The sequence below is a fragment of the Eschscholzia californica genome, unplaced genomic scaffold (genome assembly GCF_041429995.1).
Source record: "Eschscholzia californica isolate CP2 unplaced genomic scaffold, dmEscCali1.0.p SCAF_3, whole genome shotgun sequence".
Lineage (NCBI taxonomy): Eukaryota > Viridiplantae > Streptophyta > Magnoliopsida > Ranunculales > Papaveraceae > Eschscholzia > Eschscholzia californica.
This window is the reverse complement of record NW_028238420.1, coordinates 55988020-56009127: the sequence shown is the minus strand read 5'-3', so window position 1 is coordinate 56009127 and position 21108 is coordinate 55988020. Positions and strand designations below refer to the sequence as shown.

The following is a 21108-nucleotide window of genomic DNA, read 5'->3' as shown; positions in this document are numbered from 1 at the left end:
TTCCTCTGTTTTTTAATTAGTTTATCAAAGTGGAGGTGTTAGTAAAGTAAATGAAAACCACTTCCCTAAATTCTGAGGTGTTAGAGATGTTTGACAGATGGTTGTGAGACAAAAACTCCATTTCAGTGTCGGAGAAGTCAAGACATTGCGCGGCCTTTTCCAATTAGAAGTTTCATACGGTACCTTTATCCGTTTTCGTGGGGAGTAGTTATTATCAAATATGTAAGTTGGACACTTTGAATGGTATGTTAGCACACTAATCAATATATTATCTCTTTCTTAAAAAAAAAAATTGAGTGTGGGAGAAACACCACCAATTGTGAAGAGAAAGAATATGGGGTTTAGGGTTCTTGAAGAACTTCTTTATTCAGCTTCTGCTTTTGTTAGAAGAATATGTTGTATTTTTTGGAGTGGAGATCTTATAGAAGTTCATGGGTGGAAAAGACTTCTCCTATGGGCTTGCAAACTTTGAACTTGGTTTTGAACTTGGTATGTCTACATGTGATTACCATGATTTCTTTGATTTATTGTCTGTTCTAGAAAGTGTGATCAAGGTCAGAAGAGAGTCATGGTGTGTTTGGATGGCGGAATCATGAATCCGCGGATTCATGAGTCCTTGGGATTCATGCTTCCACGGATTCATGAATCCAAGTAATATTTTTTGGCTTGTTTGGCAACTAAGAATCCTATGATTTATTATTATTTGAGTATTTTTAAACGTCTTTAGAAAAAATATGATTTTTGAAAAAAATAATGATTTTGAAAAAAAATAATGATTTTGTAGAAGGAAATATTTTTTTGTTGATTTTAAGTTTGAAATTTAGGTTCATTAATCCAAAATCCTAGCAAATCCTAGGGGGTAGGGTGGGATTTTGGTCCAATACAAATTTTGGAATTAGGAATCCTTAAGATTCAAGAGTCCTAGGATTCTTGGTAGCCAAAGTAGACTAAGGATTCATGATTCCTACAAGTTCCACTTTTGATAGGAATCCTACTTAGGAATCCTGCAACCAAATACACCATCAATTAATTTGGATACCAAGTCTCTCAATCAATAATGAAATCTCCAGTAGCTCTCCAATGACTAAAAGCAAAGACAAAGTTCATTCAAGACTCTAAGTCAGGGTCTTGTCTTTATTTAACTGACCAAGTATATTTAACTGATAAAAGCTTATGTACCTAGTTGTGTGGCCTAACAGTACTGAGGCAATTAGCCCATCTTTACTTTTTCAAATTTGGACCTAATTAGTTTTTTACAACTAAGTGATCATCAAATATTAGATGAAGTTAGAGAGATTGATTCTCAGATCATTGTGCTCTTGAGCTGTATCATCTTTCTTTTGTGTAATAGGATGATTTTTCGCTGATCAAATGGACAAATTCTAGACAAGGCTCAATGTATTGATCAATTTTCTAATACAGAGATGGATGCCGAAAACAATCTACGATTGTTTCTCTTTGTTCTATCTACAATTTTCTCGTTGGGAGCTGAACTTACAACTGCATCTTATAATAACACCCTCTCTGCGAGCGAATATCTAACTGGAGATCAGACACTTGTATCCACAGCTAGCAACTTTGAACTAGGTTTCTTCAGACCAGGTGGGTCTCAGAACTACTACATGGGTATATGGTACAGAAAAGATTCATATCAAAACAGAATGGTTGTGTGGGTAGCAAACAGAGATAAACCCCTTTATTACCAATCTTCCCCAGAACTGAGGCTCTTACAGAATGGTAATCTAGTCCTTTTGAACCAAGCCAGCCAAATTTGGTCAACAAATTCAACCTCCAACAGTACCTTAGAAGCTGTTCTAGGAGACGACGGTAATCTTGTTTTAAGAGATGTTTTGAATCCATCTCTTGTGATCTGGCAAAGCTTTGATTACCCAACTGATACATGGCTACCTGGTATGAAGCTTGGGTTTAACAAGCGGACGAACAAAACGCAAGTCCTTACTTCATGGAGGAATGTGCAAGATCCTGCTCCGGGACTCTATTCCTTGGAGCTAGACCCAAGTGGAATAGCACAGTTTAGAATTGTATGGAATAGGTCTATAAATTTTTGGACAAGTGGGAGGTGGAATGGGCAGTTCTTCCATTCAAAGCTGGAGATGCAGGATGTTATAACTAAAAGGTCGCGGAAGCTATCGAACCTACCCAGAAATTGATCCGATTATGAAGATTAATCGAAAAGCTAAGTCAAAATCAAATATGCGAACAGAATTTAACGAGGTTCGGCTTTAAAGCCTACGTCCTCGGGCGAAAAGAAATCTTTATTGAAGGATAGATGAAGACGACTAACACAACCCGCAAGTTCGTCCCAAGATGGTACCGTATAGTAATAACCTTCTATACTAAATCTTCGACGACCGAGAAATTTAACACCGCTCAAAACTATGAACAAAAAATTTCTCTCTCACTTGCTCTCTCTCTAGCTCTCTAAAGAAGAGTTGTTGTTGCTTGTGTTGGTATGATTTACAAAGACTCAAGACCCCTATTTATATTATAATATAAGCCGGTTAGGTCCTCCAATTTTTGGAAACCAATTCCAATTTAGAATTTGGAAACCGCCACAATCCATTGATGCCTAAACCGCCACAAGCCATTAGGCATCAAAACCGCCTCTTCAATTGCACCGGCTGCAATTTGAGATTCCACTCAAAATTGAGCAACTTCCAAAATTGAATAGTTGTCAATTTTGAGTCCAAAAATTGGAAATCCAATTTTGTAGCAATTTCTATCCCACCGACTTTCACAATTCTCCACCTCGTACACAATTTGATATACTTCAAATTTTGGACGAACACCAGCTCTACTCCTTGTAAGATATATCTGCTTCTTGTAACTTCATCCGACTGTACCATATGACCATGGCTGCCTACGTACCCTTTTACAGGATCAAGCCTACCGTAGTTCTACCAACCCTTCACATAAAGATTACCTTGTCGCCATTACACCCTTTCGGGCATCTTAACACGAGCCGATTTGCAGCAATTCCAGACAGTGCTGAAACTTGCTACACGTCACCACTTTAGTCAACATGTCCGCGGGATTCTCATATGTGTGTACCTTCATGAGAGAAACATCACCTTCCTCTATGACATCTCGTACAAAGTGATACCTGACATCGATATGCTTAGTGCGAGCATGGTGAACCTGATTCTTCGCCAAGTGGATCGCACTTTGACTATCACACCATACATCCACGCACTCTTGCTTAATCCCTAGATCATCCAGAAGACCCCACAACCACAATGCTTCCTTCACACCCTCGGCCATAGCCATATACTCGGCCTCCGTAGTAGATAACGCAACTGTAGATTGTAACATCGATCGCCAACTAACTGGAGCACCATGTACCCTAAATACATAACCAGTAGTAGATCGTCTTCTATCTAGATCGCCAGCATAGTCCGAGTCAACATAACCGCTTACCTGACATGTGTCTCCACCAAAGCACAAACCCGTATCAACGGTACCCTTCAAGTACCTCAAGACCCACTTCACAGCTTCCCAATGTGTCTTCCCCGGGTTTGCCATAAACCTACTAACCACACTGACTGCTTGTGAAATATCCGGACGAGTACACACCATAGCGTACATCAAACTGCCAACTGCACTAGCATACGGTACACGATCCATATGATCCTTCTCCACCGTAGTAGTGGGAGATTGTTTTCCCGAGAGCCTGAAGTGTGGTGCCAAAGGTGTTGACACCGCCTTCGCATTCTGCATCCCGAATCGAGTAACTACTCGTTCGATGTAACCTTTTTTATTCAAGTACAGTTTCTTACTTGACCGCTCTCTCTTAATCTCCATTCCCAGTATCTTCTTTGCAGCGCCCATGTCTTTCATCTCAAACTCTTGATTGAGTTGAGATTTTAACTTATCTATCTCCACCATGCTTCGAGAAGGAATAAGCATGTCATCCACATACAAAAGGAGATAAATAAAGTCACCTTCGCGAAGCTTCTTGATGTATACACAACAATCATAGTCACTTCTGCGAAAACCATGCTTTAGCATGAAAAAATCAAATCGTTTGTACCATTGGCGAGGGGATTGTTTCAATCCGTAAAGAGACTTCCTCAAACGACATACTTGATTTTCTTTGCCCTCAACCTTGTATCCCTCAGGTTGAGCCATATAAATTTCTTCTTCCAAATCACCGTGCAAGAAGGCGGTTTTAACATCGAGTTGTTCCAGCTCAAGATCACTGTGAGCAACAATACTCAATAGCACCCGAATAGAAGTATGTTTCACGACCGGTGAGAAAATCTCATTGTAGTCGACCCCTTCTTTCTGTGCATAACCCTTGGCCACTAGTCTTGCCTTATACCTTGTACCTTTGATCTCGAAAGAATCCTCTTTCTTCTTGTACACCGATTTACAACCAATAACAGACTTACCTTCGGGCAATGGGACAACCTCCCATGTCTTGTTTTTGTGAAGAGACTCCATCTCTTCTTGCATAGCAACCAACCAACTCTCTCTTTCCTCCGCGGTAATAGCTTGTTTGAAGGTGACCGGCTCGTCGTCTTCCACCGAGAGTGCATATTCAACAAGATTTGCCTGCCCATAATGCCTAAGAGGTTTGTCTGACCCTAACCTCTGTACCGGCTTATATAACCGTTTTGGCCTAGTGTGTACCGAAACATCCTGCTGTTGTTGTTGTAAAACTTGTGTACCTTCCCCTTGAACCTCCTCATGATCGAGTTCATCAATTTCTTCATCCTGAGTATTATCCTGATGCTCCACCTGATCATGATTCCTAGAAACCCGTTGGTCTTCGGCTTCTACTTCCACTACTTGAGCTTTAGTAGACCCAACATCACCACAACTAGGCACCGTAGCTTTCGCCATAGCTACAATAGATGACTCATCAAACACCACATCTCTGCTGATTACAAACTTCTTGTCTTCCGTACACCATAGCCGATAACCCTTGACTCCTGTAGCATATCCTAAGAAAATTGCCTTCTTTGCTCTATTGTCAAGTTTGTTACCTTTAACATGGTAATAGGCCGTACAACCGAAAACCCTAAGTCTCCCGTAATCTGCATGTTCACCTGACCACACCTCGTAAGGTATGCCGCCATCTAAAGAAGAATGTGGAGACCTGTTCACAATAAAACAAGCTGTAGCAACAGATTCTGCCCACCATTCTATGCCTAATCCCGAATTGGAGCGCCTACATCTAGCTTTCTCAAGTAGTGTACGGTTCAATCTCTCTGCGACTCCATTCTGTTGGGGTGTGTTTACTACTGTCCAGTGCCTCACAATGCCTTCCTGATTACAAAACTCCTTGAATGCCCCATCCGTGTACTCGGTCCCATTATCCGACCTTAACGTCTTCAGCTTTCGACCAGTTTTGTTCTCAACCATTGCTTTCCACACCAGGAATGTGTTGAATACCTCATTCTTATGCTTCAGAAAATAAAGCCAGACAAATCTCGAATGATCATCAACGAATGTAACAAAATACCTGGAACCACCCTTGGAAGGTAACTTTGCCGGTCCCCAGACATCGGTGTGTACGTAGTCTAATACCTCTTTGCTCCTGTGCTTGCTTGTAGAGAACGTCACCCTGTGTGCCTTCCCGAACACACAATGCTCACAAAACTCCATGCAAGGCTTCTTCATGTCCTTCAACAAGCCTTTCCCGCACATCAGAGATAGACCCTTTTCTGACATATGCCCAAGGCGCATATGCCAAAGCCTCGTACTAGCCGTTGGATCCCTTCCACTGATTCCTACTGCTACATCTCCCGTAATTGTTGTCCCCAAAAGTTTGTATAAATTTCCGTAACGAGTACCTCTTATTACCACCAAAGAACCCTTAACGACTTTTATGGAGCCATTCTCTATAATTATCTTACAGCCGTTCCGCTCCAACACACCAAGGGAAATTAGATTTTTCCGCAAATCGGGTATGTGTCTTACGTCCGTCAATGTTCTCACCATTCCATCGTGCATCTTGATCCGTATTGTTCCGAGTCCCACAGTTTTACATATACTATCATCACCCAGTATAACTGTACCACCATCTATACTCCTATAGGTAGTAAACCACTCCCTATTTGGGCACATATGGTGTGACGCCCCTGAATCAAGCATCCACTTATCGAAGATCTTCTCAGACACCTCTGTCACCGAGAAACATTCGTCCGCTTCTTCTGACACATATCCCGCCTCTTGCATCTCTTGTTTCTCCTTGTAGCCTTCGTTCTTTTGCTTCAACTTTCTCTTTGGACAAGCCGCTTTAAAGTGGCCAAGCTCACCACAACTAAAGCACGTTTTCTTGAAAGAGCCTCTAGATTTGGATCTAGATTTCCCGCCCTTTCCCTTTCCCCTTTCATTACTCCTCCCCCTCGTTACAAACAACCCTTGTGCTTGTTCTTTGTCTACTCCACCCGACGCCATACTGCTAGTAGCAACCTTACGAAGGTCATCCGCTAATAGCGAATTTCTCGTCTCTTCCATGCTTAGACTATCACCAACAAGCATCAAAGTTTGAACAAGGTTCTCATAGGATTTAGGCAATGAAAGTAACAATATGAGGGCTTGGTCCTCATCCTCAACCTTAACATCAATATCCTTCAAATCTGAGATAATCCTGTCAAACCTATTCACATATTCCTGAATAGAAGAACCCTCTTCCATTCTACATGTGAATAATTTGGATTTTAAGTAGACCCGATTCGTTAAAGTTTTCGTCATGAAACTGCTTTCTAGCTTTAACCACACACCCGCCGCCGTTGTTTCTCCGTCTACTAGGAACGCCACGTCCCTCTCAAGACACAACATAATGGTAGCCCGTGCTTCGAGATCTATCTCCTCCCAATCCTCATCTGACATATCTCCTGGTTTCTTTCCCGTCAACGTCTTGTGTAATTTCTGCGAGATTAACAGATTCTTCATCTGCATCCGCCAATAAGAAAAATCTTTTTTCCCATTGAACTTCTCTATCTCATATTTCCCTGCTTTGACCGTACCACTTCTCGATCCCATCTTCTCTTCGTTCAATCTCAACAAGGCTCTGGTACCAATTGTTAGAACTAAAAGGTCGCGGAAGCTATCGAACCTACCCAGAAATTGATCCGATTATGAAGATTAATCGAAAAGCTAAGTCAAAATCAAATATGCGAACAGAATTTAACGAGGTTCGGCTTTAAAGCCTACGTCCTCGGGCGAAAAGAAATCTTTATTGAAGGATAGATGAAGACGACTAACACAACCCGCAAGTTCGTCCCAAGATGGTACCGTATAGTAATAACCTTCTATACTAAATCTTCGACGACCGAGAAATTTAACACCGCTCAAAACTATGAACAAAAAATTTCTCTCTCACTTGCTCTCTCTCTAGCTCTCTAAAGAAGAGTTGTTGTTGCTTGTGTTGGTATGATTTACAAAGACTCAAGACCCCTATTTATATTATAATATAAGCCGGTTAGGTCCTCCAATTTTTGGAAACCAATTCCAATTTAGAATTTGGAAACCGCCACAATCCATTGATGCCTAAACCGCCACAAGCCATTAGGCATCAAAACCGCCTCTTCAATTGCACCGGCTGCAATTTGAGATTCCACTCAAAATTGAGCAACTTCCAAAATTGAATAGTTGTCAATTTTGAGTCCAAAAATTGGAAATCCAATTTTGTAGCAATTTCTATCCCACCGACTTTCACAATTCTCCACCTCGTACACAATTTGATATACTTCAAATTTTGGACGAACACCAGCTCTACTCCTTGTAAGATATATCTGCTTCTTGTAACTTCATCCGACTGTACCATATGACCATGGCTGCCTACGTACCCTTTTACAGGATCAAGCCTACCGTAGTTCTACCAACCCTTCACATAAAGATTACCTTGTCGCCATTACACCCTTTCGGGCATCTTAACACGAGCCGATTTGCAGCAATTCCAGACAGTGCTGAAACTTGCTACACGTCACCACTTTAGTCAACATGTCCGCGGGATTCTCATCTGTGTGTACCTTCATGAGAGAAACATCACCTTCCTCTATGACATCTCGTACAAAGTGATACCTGACATCGATATGCTTAGTGCGAGCATGGTGAACCTGATTCTTCGCCAAGTGGATCGCACTTTGACTATCACACCATACATCCACGCACTCTTGCTTAATCCCTAGATCATCCAGAAGACCCCACAACCACAATGCTTCCTTCACACCCTCGGCCATAGCCATATACTCGGCCTCCGTAGTAGATAACGCAACTGTAGATTGTAACATCGATCGCCAACTAACTGGAGCACCATGTACCCTAAATACATAACCAGTAGTAGATCGTCTTCTATCTAGATCGCCAGCATAGTCCGAGTCAACATAACCGCTTACCTGACATGTGTCTCCACCAAAGCACAAACCCGTATCAACGGTACCCTTCAAGTACCTCAAGACCCACTTCACAGCTTCCCAATGTGTCTTCCCCGGGTTTGCCATAAACCTACTAACCACACTGACTGCTTGTGAAATATCCGGACGAGTACACACCATAGCGTACATCAAACTGCCAACTGCACTAGCATACGGTACACGATCCATATGATCCTTCTCCACCGTAGTAGTGGGAGATTGTTTTCCCGAGAGCCTGAAGTGTGGTGCCAAAGGTGTTGACACCGCCTTCGCATTCTGCATCCCGAATCGAGTAACTACTCGTTCGATGTAACCTTTTTTATTCAAGTACAGTTTCTTACTTGACCGCTCTCTCTTAATCTCCATTCCCAGTATCTTCTTTGCAGCGCCCATGTCTTTCATCTCAAACTCTTGATTGAGTTGAGATTTTAACTTATCTATCTCCACCATGCTTCGAGAAGGAATAAGCATGTCATCCACATACAAAAGGAGATAAATAAAGTCACCTTCGCGAAGCTTCTTGATGTATACACAACAATCATAGTCACTTCTGCGAAAACCATGCTTTAGCATGAAAAAATCAAATCGTTTGTACCATTGGCGAGGGGATTGTTTCAATCCGTAAAGAGACTTCCTCAAACGACATACTTGATTTTCTTTGCCCTCAACCTTGTATCCCTCAGGTTGAGCCATATAAATTTCTTCTTCCAAATCACCGTGCAAGAAGGCGGTTTTAACATCGAGTTGTTCCAGCTCAAGATCACTGTGAGCAACAATACTCAATAGCACCCGAATAGAAGTATGTTTCACGACCGGTGAGAAAATCTCATTGTAGTCGACCCCTTCTTTCTGTGCATAACCCTTGGCCACTAGTCTTGCCTTATACCTTGTACCTTTGATCTCGAAAGAATCCTCTTTCTTCTTGTACACCGATTTACAACCAATAACAGACTTACCTTCGGGCAATGGGACAACCTCCCATGTCTTGTTTTTGTGAAGAGACTCCATCTCTTCTTGCATAGCAACCAACCAACTCTCTCTTTCCTCCGCGGTAATAGCTTGTTTGAAGGTGACCGGCTCGTCGTCTTCCACCGAGAGTGCATATTCAACAAGATTTGCCTGCCCATAATGCCTAAGAGGTTTGTCTGACCCTAACCTCTGTACCGGCTTATATAACCGTTTTGGCCTAGTGTGTACCGAAACATCCTGCTGTTGTTGTTGTAAAACTTGTGTACCTTCCCCTTGAACCTCCTCATGATCGGGTTCATCAATTTCTTCATCCTGAGTATTATCCTGATGCTCCACCTGATCATGATTCCTAGAAACCCGTTGGTCTTCGGCTTCTACTTCCACTACTTGAGCTTTAGTAGACCCAACATCACCACAACTAGGCACCGTAGCTTTCGCCATAGCTACAATAGATGACTCATCAAACACCACATCTCTGCTGATTACAAACTTCTTGTCTTCCGTACACCATAGCCGATAACCCTTGACTCCTGTAGCATATCCTAAGAAAATTGCCTTCTTTGCTCTATTGTCAAGTTTGTTACCTTTAACATGGTAATAGGCCGTACAACCGAAAACCCTAAGTCTCCCGTAATCTGCATGTTCACCTGACCACACCTCGTAAGGTATGCCGCCATCTAAAGAAGAATGTGGAGACCTGTTCACAATAAAACAAGCTGTAGCAACAGATTCTGCCCACCATTCTATGCCTAATCCCGAATTGGAGCGCCTACATCTAGCTTTCTCAAGTAGTGTACGGTTCAATCTCTCTGCGACTCCATTCTGTTGGGGTGTGTTTACTACTGTCCAGTGCCTCACAATGCCTTCCTGATTACAAAACTCCTTGAATGCCCCATCCGTGTACTCGGTCCCATTATCCGACCTTAACGTCTTCAGCTTTCGACCAGTTTTGTTCTCAACCATTGCTTTCCACACCAGGAATGTGTTGAATACCTCATTCTTATGCTTCAGAAAATAAAGCCAGACAAATCTCGAATGATCATCAACGAATGTAACAAAATACCTGGAACCACCCTTGGAAGGTAACTTTGCCGGTCCCCAGACATCGGTGTGTACGTAGTCTAATACCTCTTTGCTCCTGTGCTTGCTTGTAGAGAACGTCACCCTGTGTGCCTTCCCGAACACACAATGCTCACAAAACTCCATGCAAGGCTTCTTCATGTCCTTCAACAAGCCTTTCCCGCACATCAGAGATAGACCCTTTTCTGACATATGCCCAAGGCGCATATGCCAAAGCCTCGTACTAGCCGTTGGATCCCTTCCACTGATTCCTACTGCTACATCTCCCGTAATTGTTGTCCCCAAAAGTTTGTATAAATTTCCGTAACGAGTACCTCTCATTACCACCAAAGAACCCTTAACGACTTTTATGGAGCCATTCTCTATAATTATCTTACAGCCGTTCCGCTCCAACACACCAAGGGAAATTAGATTTTTCCGCAAATCGGGTATGTGTCTTACGTCCGTCAATGTTCTCACCATTCCATCGTGCATCTTGATCCGTATTGTTCCGAGTCCCACAGTTTTACATATACTATCATCACCCAGTATAACTGTACCACCATCTATACTCCTATAGGTAGTAAACCACTCCCTATTTGGGCACATATGGTGTGACGCCCCTGAATCAAGCATCCACTTATCGAAGATCTTCTCAGACACCTCTGTCACCGAGAAACATTCGTCCGCTTCTTCTGACACATATCCCGCCTCTTGCATCTCTTGTTTCTCCTTGTAGCCTTCGTTCTTTTGCTTCAACTTTCTCTTTGGACAAGCCGCTTTAAAGTGGCCAAGCTCACCACAACTAAAGCACGTTTTCTTGAAAGAGCCTCTAGATTTGGATCTAGATTTCCCGCCCTTTCCCTTTCCCCTTTCATTACTCCTCCCCCTCGTTACAAACAACCCTTGTGCTTGTTCTTTGTCTACTCCACCCGACGCCATACTGCTAGTAGCAACCTTACGAAGGTCATCCGCTAATAGCGAATTTCTCGTCTCTTCCATGCTTAGACTATCACCAACAAGCATCAAAGTTTGAACAAGGTTCTCATAGGATTTAGGCAATGAAAGTAACAATATGAGGGCTTGGTCCTCATCCTCAACCTTAACATCAATATCCTTCAAATCTGAGATAATCCTGTCAAACCTATTCACATATTCCTGAATAGAAGAACCCTCTTCCATTCTACATGTGAATAATTTGGATTTTAAGTAGACCCGATTCGTTAAAGTTTTCGTCATGAAACTGCTTTCTAGCTTTAACCACACACCCGCCGCCGTTGTTTCTCCGTCTACTAGGAACGCCACGTCCCTCTCAAGACACAACATAATGGTAGCCCGTGCTTCGAGATCTATCTCCTCCCAATCCTCATCTGACATATCTCCTGGTTTCTTTCCCGTCAACGTCTTGTGTAATTTCTGCGAGATTAACAGATTCTTCATCTGCATCCGCCAATAAGAAAAATCTTTTTTCCCATTGAACTTCTCTATCTCATATTTCCCTGCTTTGACCGTACCACTTCTCGATCCCATCTTCTCTTCGTTCAATCTCAACAAGGCTCTGGTACCAATTGTTAGAACTAAAAGGTCGCGGAAGCTATCGAACCTACCCAGAAATTGATCCGATTATGAAGATTAATCGAAAAGCTAAGTCAAAATCAAATATGCGAACAGAATTTAACGAGGTTCGGCTTTAAAGCCTACGTCCTCGGGCGAAAAGAAATCTTTATTGAAGGATAGATGAAGACGACTAACACAACCCGCAAGTTCGTCCCAAGATGGTACCGTATAGTAATAACCTTCTATACTAAATCTTCGACGACCGAGAAATTTAACACCGCTCAAAACTATGAACAAAAAATTTCTCTCTCACTTGCTCTCTCTCTAGCTCTCTAAAGAAGAGTTGTTGTTGCTTGTGTTGGTATGATTTACAAAGACTCAAGACCCCTATTTATATTATAATATAAGCCGGTTAGGTCCTCCAATTTTTGGAAACCAATTCCAATTTAGAATTTGGAAACCGCCACAATCCATTGATGCCTAAACCGCCACAAGCCATTAGGCATCAAAACCGCCTCTTCAATTGCACCGGCTGCAATTTGAGATTCCACTCAAAATTGAGCAACTTCCAAAATTGAATAGTTGTCAATTTTGAGTCCAAAAATTGGAAATCCAATTTTGTAGCAATTTCTATCCCACCGACTTTCACACAGGAAATATTGAGTATTTATAATTTCAGCTTCACAGATAACTTGAGTGAGAGTTACTTCACCTATACATCTCATAGCAATCAACCTATTAGTAATTTTGTTCTTGGATCTGAGGGACAACTAAAAGTATTTAGATGGTCGAAAGCCATGTCAGAGTGGAATTTGTTCGCATCTAAACCGAAACAGCTGTCTGAAGTTTACGGTGTCTGTGGGGCTTTTGGCATCTTTAAGAATGAAATGATGGTGTGTGATTGTTTACCAGGTTTTGAAAAACCCTATTCAGGTAATTCAACGGGTGGTTGTGTCAGGATTTCGTCTTTAGAGTGTGTAGAGAAATATGACTTTGTAGATTTTCCAGGTATAAACACAAGTAAAGTTACTGAAGTTAGGATAGCTCAAGTTAGGAGTGCTGAAGAATGTGAATTAGCTTGCTCAAGCAATTGTTCTTGTAATGCTTACTCGTATGAACGGAATGAGTGCTTATTATTTGATGGAGATCTATTGAATCTTGTACAGCAGTCAGATGATGGCGATCTATTGAATTTCAAGCATCCGTTATATGTGCCCCCCAAAGGTAAAATGTTAACTTAGCAAAATAAGGACCAGCTTTACTTTTGTAGAATGATTATGCCCATTTGACTATTTTGATGGATACTTGGGAAACGAAAAGGCGTTTTATCAGCTACGGGTTATGGTGGCCGCTGTTATAACACTGCTCTTATTATTTGCTGGTAATTTGAGCACTCTGTTTGACATGCCTCCTTGCCTTTGGTATTTCCAAGTTAGATGTTTGTCGTTCTTCAATAAGATGTTGCTCTTCTTCAAATTATATCTAACTTTAGGTCAGTCGGGCATACGTTTTTTCGTTTTTCAGGACTCAAGTTGATGTATTACGTTGTTGCACCCATTTTCTTTTTGGGCGTCATAGTATGTATTTTCTTGCACAGGAAGAAGGGTGAGTTGGGACTTTGGCATCTTTTCTTATGTTTTTTGGTAACTGTTGCATCTTTTCATATTCGTTGATTTATCTTTTCGGTTAATTTTTGCTCAAAGGGGTCATAATTGATTTCTGGAAAACTATACTGAAGCAACTCAAAGGATTGGTTATTGATTTGTTGAAAAAAACATTGGAAAAACTCAAAGAGTCTCCGAATGCGAACATGTTCAGAAATGGGGAAGATAAAGGACAAACACCGGAACTACAACTATTTGATTTTGCTGTTTTAGCTATTGCCACAAACGACTTTTGCTTGAGAAATAAACTAGGCCAAGGGGGTTTTGGGCCAGTTTACAAGGTAAATTTCTAATATACATTCGTCATATAATTTTGACTTGTATAATGTCGTCTGTTGATTTCTTTTGAGAATTGTGCTCAGGGAAAGTTGCAATCTGGGCAAGAAATAGCAATCAAAAGATTGTCAAAGAGCTCGGGACAGGGGATTGAGGAATTCAAGAATGAGGTTTTGTTGATATCCAAACTCCAACACAAGAACCTTGTTAGGCTATTGGGTTGCTGCACTGAAGAAGAGGAGTATATGCTGGTCTATGAATACATGCCTAACAAAAGCTTGGATGCATTTCTTTTCGGTTCGCCTTCCTAATAACTTAACCCGTTGTCTTTATTCTAGCTTTAACATAGCAGAAAAGATCCATATCCGCAAACTGGCATGCAAACCTAATATTCTGAAATCTAATCTCAAATTGATTCTCCACACATAGATTTCCCATGTGATGGTCTCACATCTCTTGGGAAGCATTAGGACTCCTGAGCTATAAGAAGCTCCACACCCATGCCCATTATCACAACCATTTGGCTTGGTAAGCATATAGTGCAATCTTTTCCTAGAGTTGCATGAAGAAAGGCGAGTTAGACGAGGCTACCACCCAAATTTTTTTTCTCTATAAGGCACTCTCTCTCTTTATAAGAGTGTGTAGGTGTAGTTGAAGAGTTTTGAGTTATCATTCAAAGATGCTTTTATTGAATGAACAGATGAAAGAAAGAAAGCTCAGCTGGATTGGAAAAACCGCTACCATATTATTCATGGAATTGCTAGAGGCCTTCTTTACCTTCACCGTGATTCTCGATTGAAGATTATTCATAGAGATCTCAAAGTCAGCAACATTCTATTGGATGAAGAAATGAACCCTAAAATTTCAGACTTTGGCATGGCACGAGTATTTGGAGGGAACCAAGCTACTGCAAATACTAATAGAGTCGTCGGCACATTGTTAGTTTCGTTACTCCTTGATGACCATTTGATTTTCAAGTATTTGTATTCTAAGCAGCTGGAAAGAGGCCTGCCCGGATGAGAGGTGGATCAATCACTGATCCCCAGTCATCTAGGCCGATCAACTGGGTCGAGTTTTATCTAACTCTTGCGTGCGCGTCTATGTGTTTGTCACGTGTGTCTACTACAAAACACACTCGCGTACGCGCGCGCACACGCGCACACGCGCACACACGCGCGCGCACACACACACACACACACACACACATGTATGACAATATTTCCTATGTAGGCTGCAACTTTAATATATTAATTCAAATTGAACACCAACCAAGTAAAGTTTTATACATAACGACTAACTCGGGGTTCGGCATGGGGTGCGCTCGAGACACTCAATCACGATCTGGTTCCCGGGTTACTCGGATGGATCGGCAGACCCCAATTGCTCAGCTCATATGTCATCTAACGTGTTTTCACAATCAACTGCAGTGGTTATATGTCTCCAGAGTATATACTGGGAGGGACATTTTCGGAGAAGTCCGATGTCTTTAGTTTCGGGGTGTTGTTATTAGAGATTGTAAGCGGAAAAAGGAACAACAGCTTTTATGATCCTGAACAACCTCTGAACCTTACACTTCAAGTAAGTATGATGTGTTCAATATATGTATGTGTTGCTTGGTTTGGAGTCCAATAGGTAGCAATGTGATTTTGTTTCAGGCGTGGAAATTATGGAATGAAGGTAAATGGGCAGAGATTGTAGACGAGACATTCGTAGATTCAAATTCGTCATTAGAAATGAAGAGATGCATACATGTTGGACTCTTGTGCGTGCAGAAAAAAACAGTAGATAGGCCAACAATGGCTGAGGTTGATCTCATGCTTAGAAGCGAAATGAATTGCCCAACTCCTAAAGAACCACCATTTGTTTCAGCTACTTCATCGGAGTCTGATTTTCTGCAAGTCGGATGCTCAAACAATAATGTCACTATGACCGCGATCGAACCTCGATAACAATTCAGAGGGTAATGGACAAGCTTGTTAAATCACAACAGCGGCTACATTCGATCATTGTTTTGAGGGGTGCCTCAGCCCTAGCTAGTTTACTATAGGCATAGTTTCTTGTACGCCATAGGCGCGTCTTTCTTGGTCATCTTGTACTAGGCAAACTCATCTTGATACTTTAATACTCACATTATATACAAACCAAATAAACTACTTCGCGACATTTTGAACTCAAGTTACTCAACACATGTCATAATCGAGACCAAAACTAAACTAAGCTAACGACCTTCAAGTTCTGTAATAGTCACATCGTTGATAGTAAATGCTCTACGGTTCGCGGACGATGGGTTTGAGTTTGAATCTGCCAGTCTTTCAGTAAATGGAGGTTGCTTTGGAGTAGGAAGCGTTGCAATTTCACTCGTTAACATGGAGAGTATAGTGGACATATTTGGTCTGTCATTCACATATTCTTGAACACAGAGTAATCCTACATGAATGCATCTCAAGATTTCTACCTCATAAATTTCTTCAGACAATGACAATGTTGTGTCAATCAGTGATTGAGATCTTTTCTCCTTCCACAATTGCCATGCCTAAAATACCACAACAAAAGCACATTACTTCAGCTTTTAAATGGGAAAAATGCATAAAACTATAAGAGGAAGAGACATTTCCTAATATACTTTAATGCTCATTAAAAGAAGAATCGGAAACTAAACATACAACTCTTACATATTCTGAAAGGCTTGCCGGTTGCTCTTGATGGTAAAAGCTACTATTTCTTTTACCGCTTATAATTTCTAGTAACAACACTCCGAAACTAAAAACATCAGACTTTTCCGAAAATTGTCCTTTCATGGCATACTCAGGAGACATATAACCACTGCATTTATTTGCGGTACAATCAAATTAGGTTAAATTTCTTTTAGTGAAACATAAAAATTGACAAAGAACGATAATTTCTAATATTTCATTTGCTACACATTGATATACTTACTATGTCCCAACAATTCTTTTAGTATTTGCTTGGAGTTCATCATCAGTTCCGAATATCCTTGCCATGCCAAAGTCTGAAATCTTAGGATTAAACTCTTCATCCAGCAGAATGTTACTCGCTTTAAGATCTCTATGGATGACTCTTAATCTAGAATCTCTATGAAGATAAAGAATTCCCCTACATATCCCCTCTATGATTTTGAATCGGCTTCCCCAATCTAACAATGCGCGTTTTTTGGGATCTGATGCATAGAAACCAAATAGAAGAACTAAAATCACATATGCATATATATATACACAAGGGATTCATGCTAAGTCTTGATGGCATAACCTAAATCGTTGACGTTAAATCTATGAAATTTGTAAAATATTTGATGGAAGATTGTCGTAGTAGTTGAACTAAAAATGATTAGAGGATCATTAGGAAATTTATAAGTTGAAAAGTAGCAAACCAAAGAGAAAGGCATCCAAGCTTTTGTTAGGCAAGTATTCGTAAATCAACATTTTTTCCTCTCCTTCAATGCAGCAACCCAAAAGCCTAACTAGATTCCTATGCTGGAGTTTTACGATCACTTGAACTTCATTTTTAAACTCCACTATTCCCTGTCTTGAACCCATCGAAAGTCTTTTTACTGCTAGTTCTTGTCCATTGGTAAATTTTCCCTGCGGAAATTGTTAGTATACTTGGATGTAATTGCACTTTTATCGAATATATCAACGAAGATGTAAGTATTGATATAATAAAATCAACAACCAATTTTGCTACCTTGTAAACAGAACCAAACCCGCCTTCTCCCAGCTTATTATCTTCACAAAAGTTGTCGGTAGCCATCATTATCTTCTCAAATTTGAAAATTTCTAAATCTGAATTGGTCGTACGATTACAAGTTTCTGAATCTGTATTGTGCATTGTTGATAATAACAACTCCATATCTTTATCTGGTAGTCCTAATTTAACAGTAAGTTGTGAGTTCAAAAATAGCAGACTAAACTATTACCACTCCAATTGGAATAGAAACACCATGACAATTTCTAGTGATAGAACCAAATTTACAACAGTTATGAAATGTGCTTCAAGAAGGCAAAGTAGATTCACTGATGAGAGAAAAATACGCGACGGTAGTGAAGGAATGTTTATATAATAAATTCATTACTAGTTTCTCTATAGATGTAAGTCGAGATTATCGAAGAAGGATCTTCGACTGAACCACGTTAAATATTGTTGCTCATTATTTTTCGTTCATCTCTCTCTCTCGTTATCTCCTGACGTAAATTCTAAAGTACCTTATGATTAAGTTTATAATGGAAGAACATTTACCTCTTTGTTTTGCTTTCACCGCCTTGTAGTATGAATATGTGCAAGTGAAGATAAGCACTCCTATTAGTGTGACTGTAATTGCGATAATTACCTTCTTTTTGGTTGAATTCTTCACTGGAATTTCTGTTAGTTATATGAATTAAAAATACTGGTAAGAAAAATGTAATAACAATTAGTATAAATTATTATTTGTCTGTTTCAAATTTAAAATATTCAACTATGTGGAATTTATCATAGAATGTGACACAAATATAATTGATATTTTTATACTAAAGTAAATTGTTCTTGTGACTTGAAACTCAATATTTAACTAATTAAGCGATAGACCACTATAAGTAATCTTTTAATTACTAATTCGCAACGCCCATATACTTGGCAACATCTGGCAGCTGAGACAAGTAGTTGTTAGCACGCATCGACATCAGCAGTTTTACCTTCTCAGGCTATTTGTTGTCTGGCCAAATAGCATTTTACCAACTTAAAAGTCCTTATCGCAGGATAAGAGATGATTGTATTTTATCAACTCCGCGTGGAATTACAACTTTCTCAACGTGGGACTAATTCTTGTGACTTGCTTGACCCACAACAAGAACAAGTAACTATAGAATTAGACAAGCTAACTTGGAATCCAAACCTTAATTGTTGTCTCACCTACGACGTTCATTGAGCCGTGTACTTTAATTTTATTCATTGGCATAGATTATGTGTGACCTTCAAGCTTATCATTATGAGCCTAGTTCCATTATCACATTGAGTTTGTGTTCATGTTAGACTATTCTCAAAGAAATGAACAATAACTGTAGAATTTAAAACGAATAACAAAACATTATGTCATATATCTCTTACCTAATTCGGAATGAGCCACGCGAATTTGAAGATCAACACCTCCATCTGTAGAGAACTTTTCTATATCAATTAAATTTCCGCTCCATGTCATACAGCCAACATCTTGATCATACCAATAAGCTAAGCAAGAACAATTCTTCAAACATTTCTGCTCACAGTCCTTATCATTTGAGGGAGAAGCTACCCAATTGGCAAAATCAGGCACTTTCATGTTTCCCATCTTCAAAAACCCATCTTGATCACTACTGTTTTTCTCACACTTCAATGCTGTTTTTCTCACACAACCACTCGACCAATTACCCTTATACCACTCATCTGGATACTTGGGTATAAACCCTCTCAGACAGCTACAAATGGGCCTTTCCGACATACTACACCTTCCGTAAGGTCCACAAACGCCGTAAACATCACACTCACCATAATCCTTCGACGACCAAAATCTCTTCCATCCATTTCTTCCATCCCAGATCTCTCCAAATAACACCCCACTATTACTCAAAACAATCCTTACTAAGGAAGAATTGTCGGAATACTTAAAGGTTAAATATATATCATCTTCCATCTGGGGATCTCTAATCATATAAAATCCGTCTAAAAAGGCAGCATCCATATTAGGAATACCAATAAAACGCTTAGAGTTCCACGGCCCACTTCGCCAATGGGGCGTAGACCCATTCCAAATAACTACCTGAGGGATAACGTTAAGTTCGAGTTCTGAGAAAAATGTGCCAGGTGAAGGATCAGACTCGCTTTTCCACGAAGTAAGTCTTAGTTTCTTGCCAGTTTTTCTATTACCACCAAGCTTCATTGTCGGAAGAAACGTGTCGGTTGGGTGTTCGAAACTTTCCCATAGGATCTTCCTATCACTAACCTGTCTCAAAACAAGTTTCCCATCATCTAATAGCTCAACTATTGAATTGTTGAAGGGGATATTAGAAACATTTGTAGTCCAATGAACAAGGCCTTGAGCATCAAGAACAACAAGATTTCCATCTTCTGCAATCTTTAAAACTCCAAATGAAGAATCCTTTATTGGGGTTTCTCTGTTAGCAACCCATACAACAGTGGGTTTTAAAACTTTGTTAAACCAAATTCCGACATACCGATAAGTAGAATTACCAGGACTGAAGAACCCTAGTTTGAATACTCCCTCAGGGGAAGTTAGAGATTGTGGATCAGTGATGTTTTGGGTGCTTGTAATGGTGCTCTGATCTATTGCAGTGCAGTTTGTGTCAAGTACTAAGGCTATAATTAGAATGAAAATAAATGGTTTGTGGTCTCTACTAATGATAATCATGACTTCTCAAAATAAGATACTAATCATTTTTTTCCCTCTGAAATGGTTGAAGTGATAATATGATAATATTTCAGATACAACCTCTCAAACACTTCTGGTTGACTTTGTATAAGAAAATATAACTCTCCAACAATAGCATTGAGTTTTTCCTTTGAAGTGTATGTTTGGTTGCACAGGATTAGTAGGCGGAACTGACTTTAGGAAAGATCTATTGGCGAATCAACGATGATAGGGAGACTCCCTGGACATACTCCCAGGTGTACTCCCCCTCACATTGACAAGACCATTTTGGTCTTTTCACAGTTTTGTCAGAGTGAAAAAGACCAAAATGACCTTGTCTTGTGAGGGGGAGTACACTTTGGAGTATACCCCAAGGAGTCCCCAATTCATTTTCCATTGACGAATTTGGATTTCATTCTTTTGCATGCTATTTGGAGCGGATCCTCAGGTCTTTAGGGAACTACCAATTATTGGAAAATATTGCTACTGGTTTGAACTGAAAAATGAGAAAACAATTTTGTTGTACACGAAACTTCAAAGCAGACAGTAATTCGCCCCCTCTGTTATAAACCACGAGTATACAACAGGACGAGAACACCCGAAATACAATTAACTGATAATGCCAAAAGAAATTGACTTCGAATTCGCCAAAGAATAACAAAATGCTCAAAAAACACACTTTCAAAATTGACTGTTAGATGATAGAAAATGCAAAAGTGAGAGAGCGAAATTCGTCGGATGTGCTGATGTCAAAAAATGGCTTTTCGTTTATCAGTCAGAGAATTGAGACTTGATGCAT

General features: G+C 40.3%; 2 protein-coding genes across 4 annotated transcripts; one reads left to right on the top strand and one right to left on the bottom strand.

Moving 5' to 3' along the window:
- The first annotated feature begins 1182 nt into the window (after window positions 1-1182).
- Window positions 1183-16075, top strand: LOC147552129 (G-type lectin S-receptor-like serine/threonine-protein kinase At4g27290). 2 transcript variants are annotated; one of them, XM_086669064.1, is made up of 9 exons: window positions 1256-2123; window positions 12626-12905; window positions 12981-13196; window positions 13497-13577; window positions 13676-13917; window positions 13999-14209; window positions 14613-14850; window positions 15340-15490; window positions 15568-16075. In XM_086669064.1, the coding sequence occupies exons 1-9, from the start codon at window positions 1425-1427 to the stop codon at window positions 15859-15861; spliced, it is 2412 nt and encodes an 803-aa protein (XP_086525190.1). In that variant the 5' UTR covers window positions 1256-1424; the 3' UTR covers window positions 15862-16075. The 2 variants fall into 2 exon arrangements, with proteins under 2 accessions (XP_086525189.1, XP_086525190.1); XM_086669063.1 differs by having other exon boundaries at window positions 1183-2123; window positions 12626-13196.
- On the bottom strand, window positions 15605-20440 carry LOC147552128 (G-type lectin S-receptor-like serine/threonine-protein kinase At1g11330). Of its 2 annotated transcripts, none has more exons than XM_086669061.1 (7): window positions 19013-20440; window positions 18167-18289; window positions 17615-17796; window positions 17301-17511; window positions 16850-17090; window positions 16585-16735; window positions 15605-16445 (listed from the first exon to the last, which is right to left on the bottom strand). In XM_086669061.1, exons 1-7 carry the CDS (start codon window positions 20307-20309, stop codon window positions 16131-16133), a joined length of 2520 nt encoding a protein of 839 aa, XP_086525187.1. In that variant the 5' UTR covers window positions 20310-20440; the 3' UTR covers window positions 15605-16130. The 2 variants fall into 2 exon arrangements, with proteins under 2 accessions (XP_086525187.1, XP_086525188.1); XM_086669062.1 differs by having other exon boundaries at window positions 17615-17787.
- Between the last annotated feature and the right edge of the window lie 668 nt (window positions 20441-21108).

Excerpts from the sequence above, each read along its gene's own strand:
- LOC147552129 (XM_086669063.1), top strand. The coding sequence starts at position 1,425 with ATGGATGCCGAAAACAATCTACGATTGTTTCTCTTTGTTCTATCTACA. Across the intron at positions 2,124-12,625 it reads CAAAGCTGGAGATGCAGGAT|GAAATATTGAGTATTTATAA; the intron begins GTTATAACTAAA and ends ACTTTCACACAG. Across the intron at positions 15,491-15,567 it reads CTCTGAACCTTACACTTCAA|GCGTGGAAATTATGGAATGA; the intron begins GTAAGTATGATG and ends ATTTTGTTTCAG.
- LOC147552128 (XM_086669061.1), bottom strand. The coding sequence starts at position 20,309 with ATGATTATCATTAGTAGAGACCACAAACCATTTATTTTCATTCTAATT. Across the intron at positions 18,290-19,012 it reads CGTGGCTCATTCCGAATTAG|AAATTCCAGTGAAGAATTCA; the intron begins GTAAGAGATATA and ends TATAACTAACAG. Across the intron at positions 16,736-16,849 it reads AAAAGAATTGTTGGGACATA|TGGTTATATGTCTCCTGAGT; the intron begins GTAAGTATATCA and ends AAATAAATGCAG.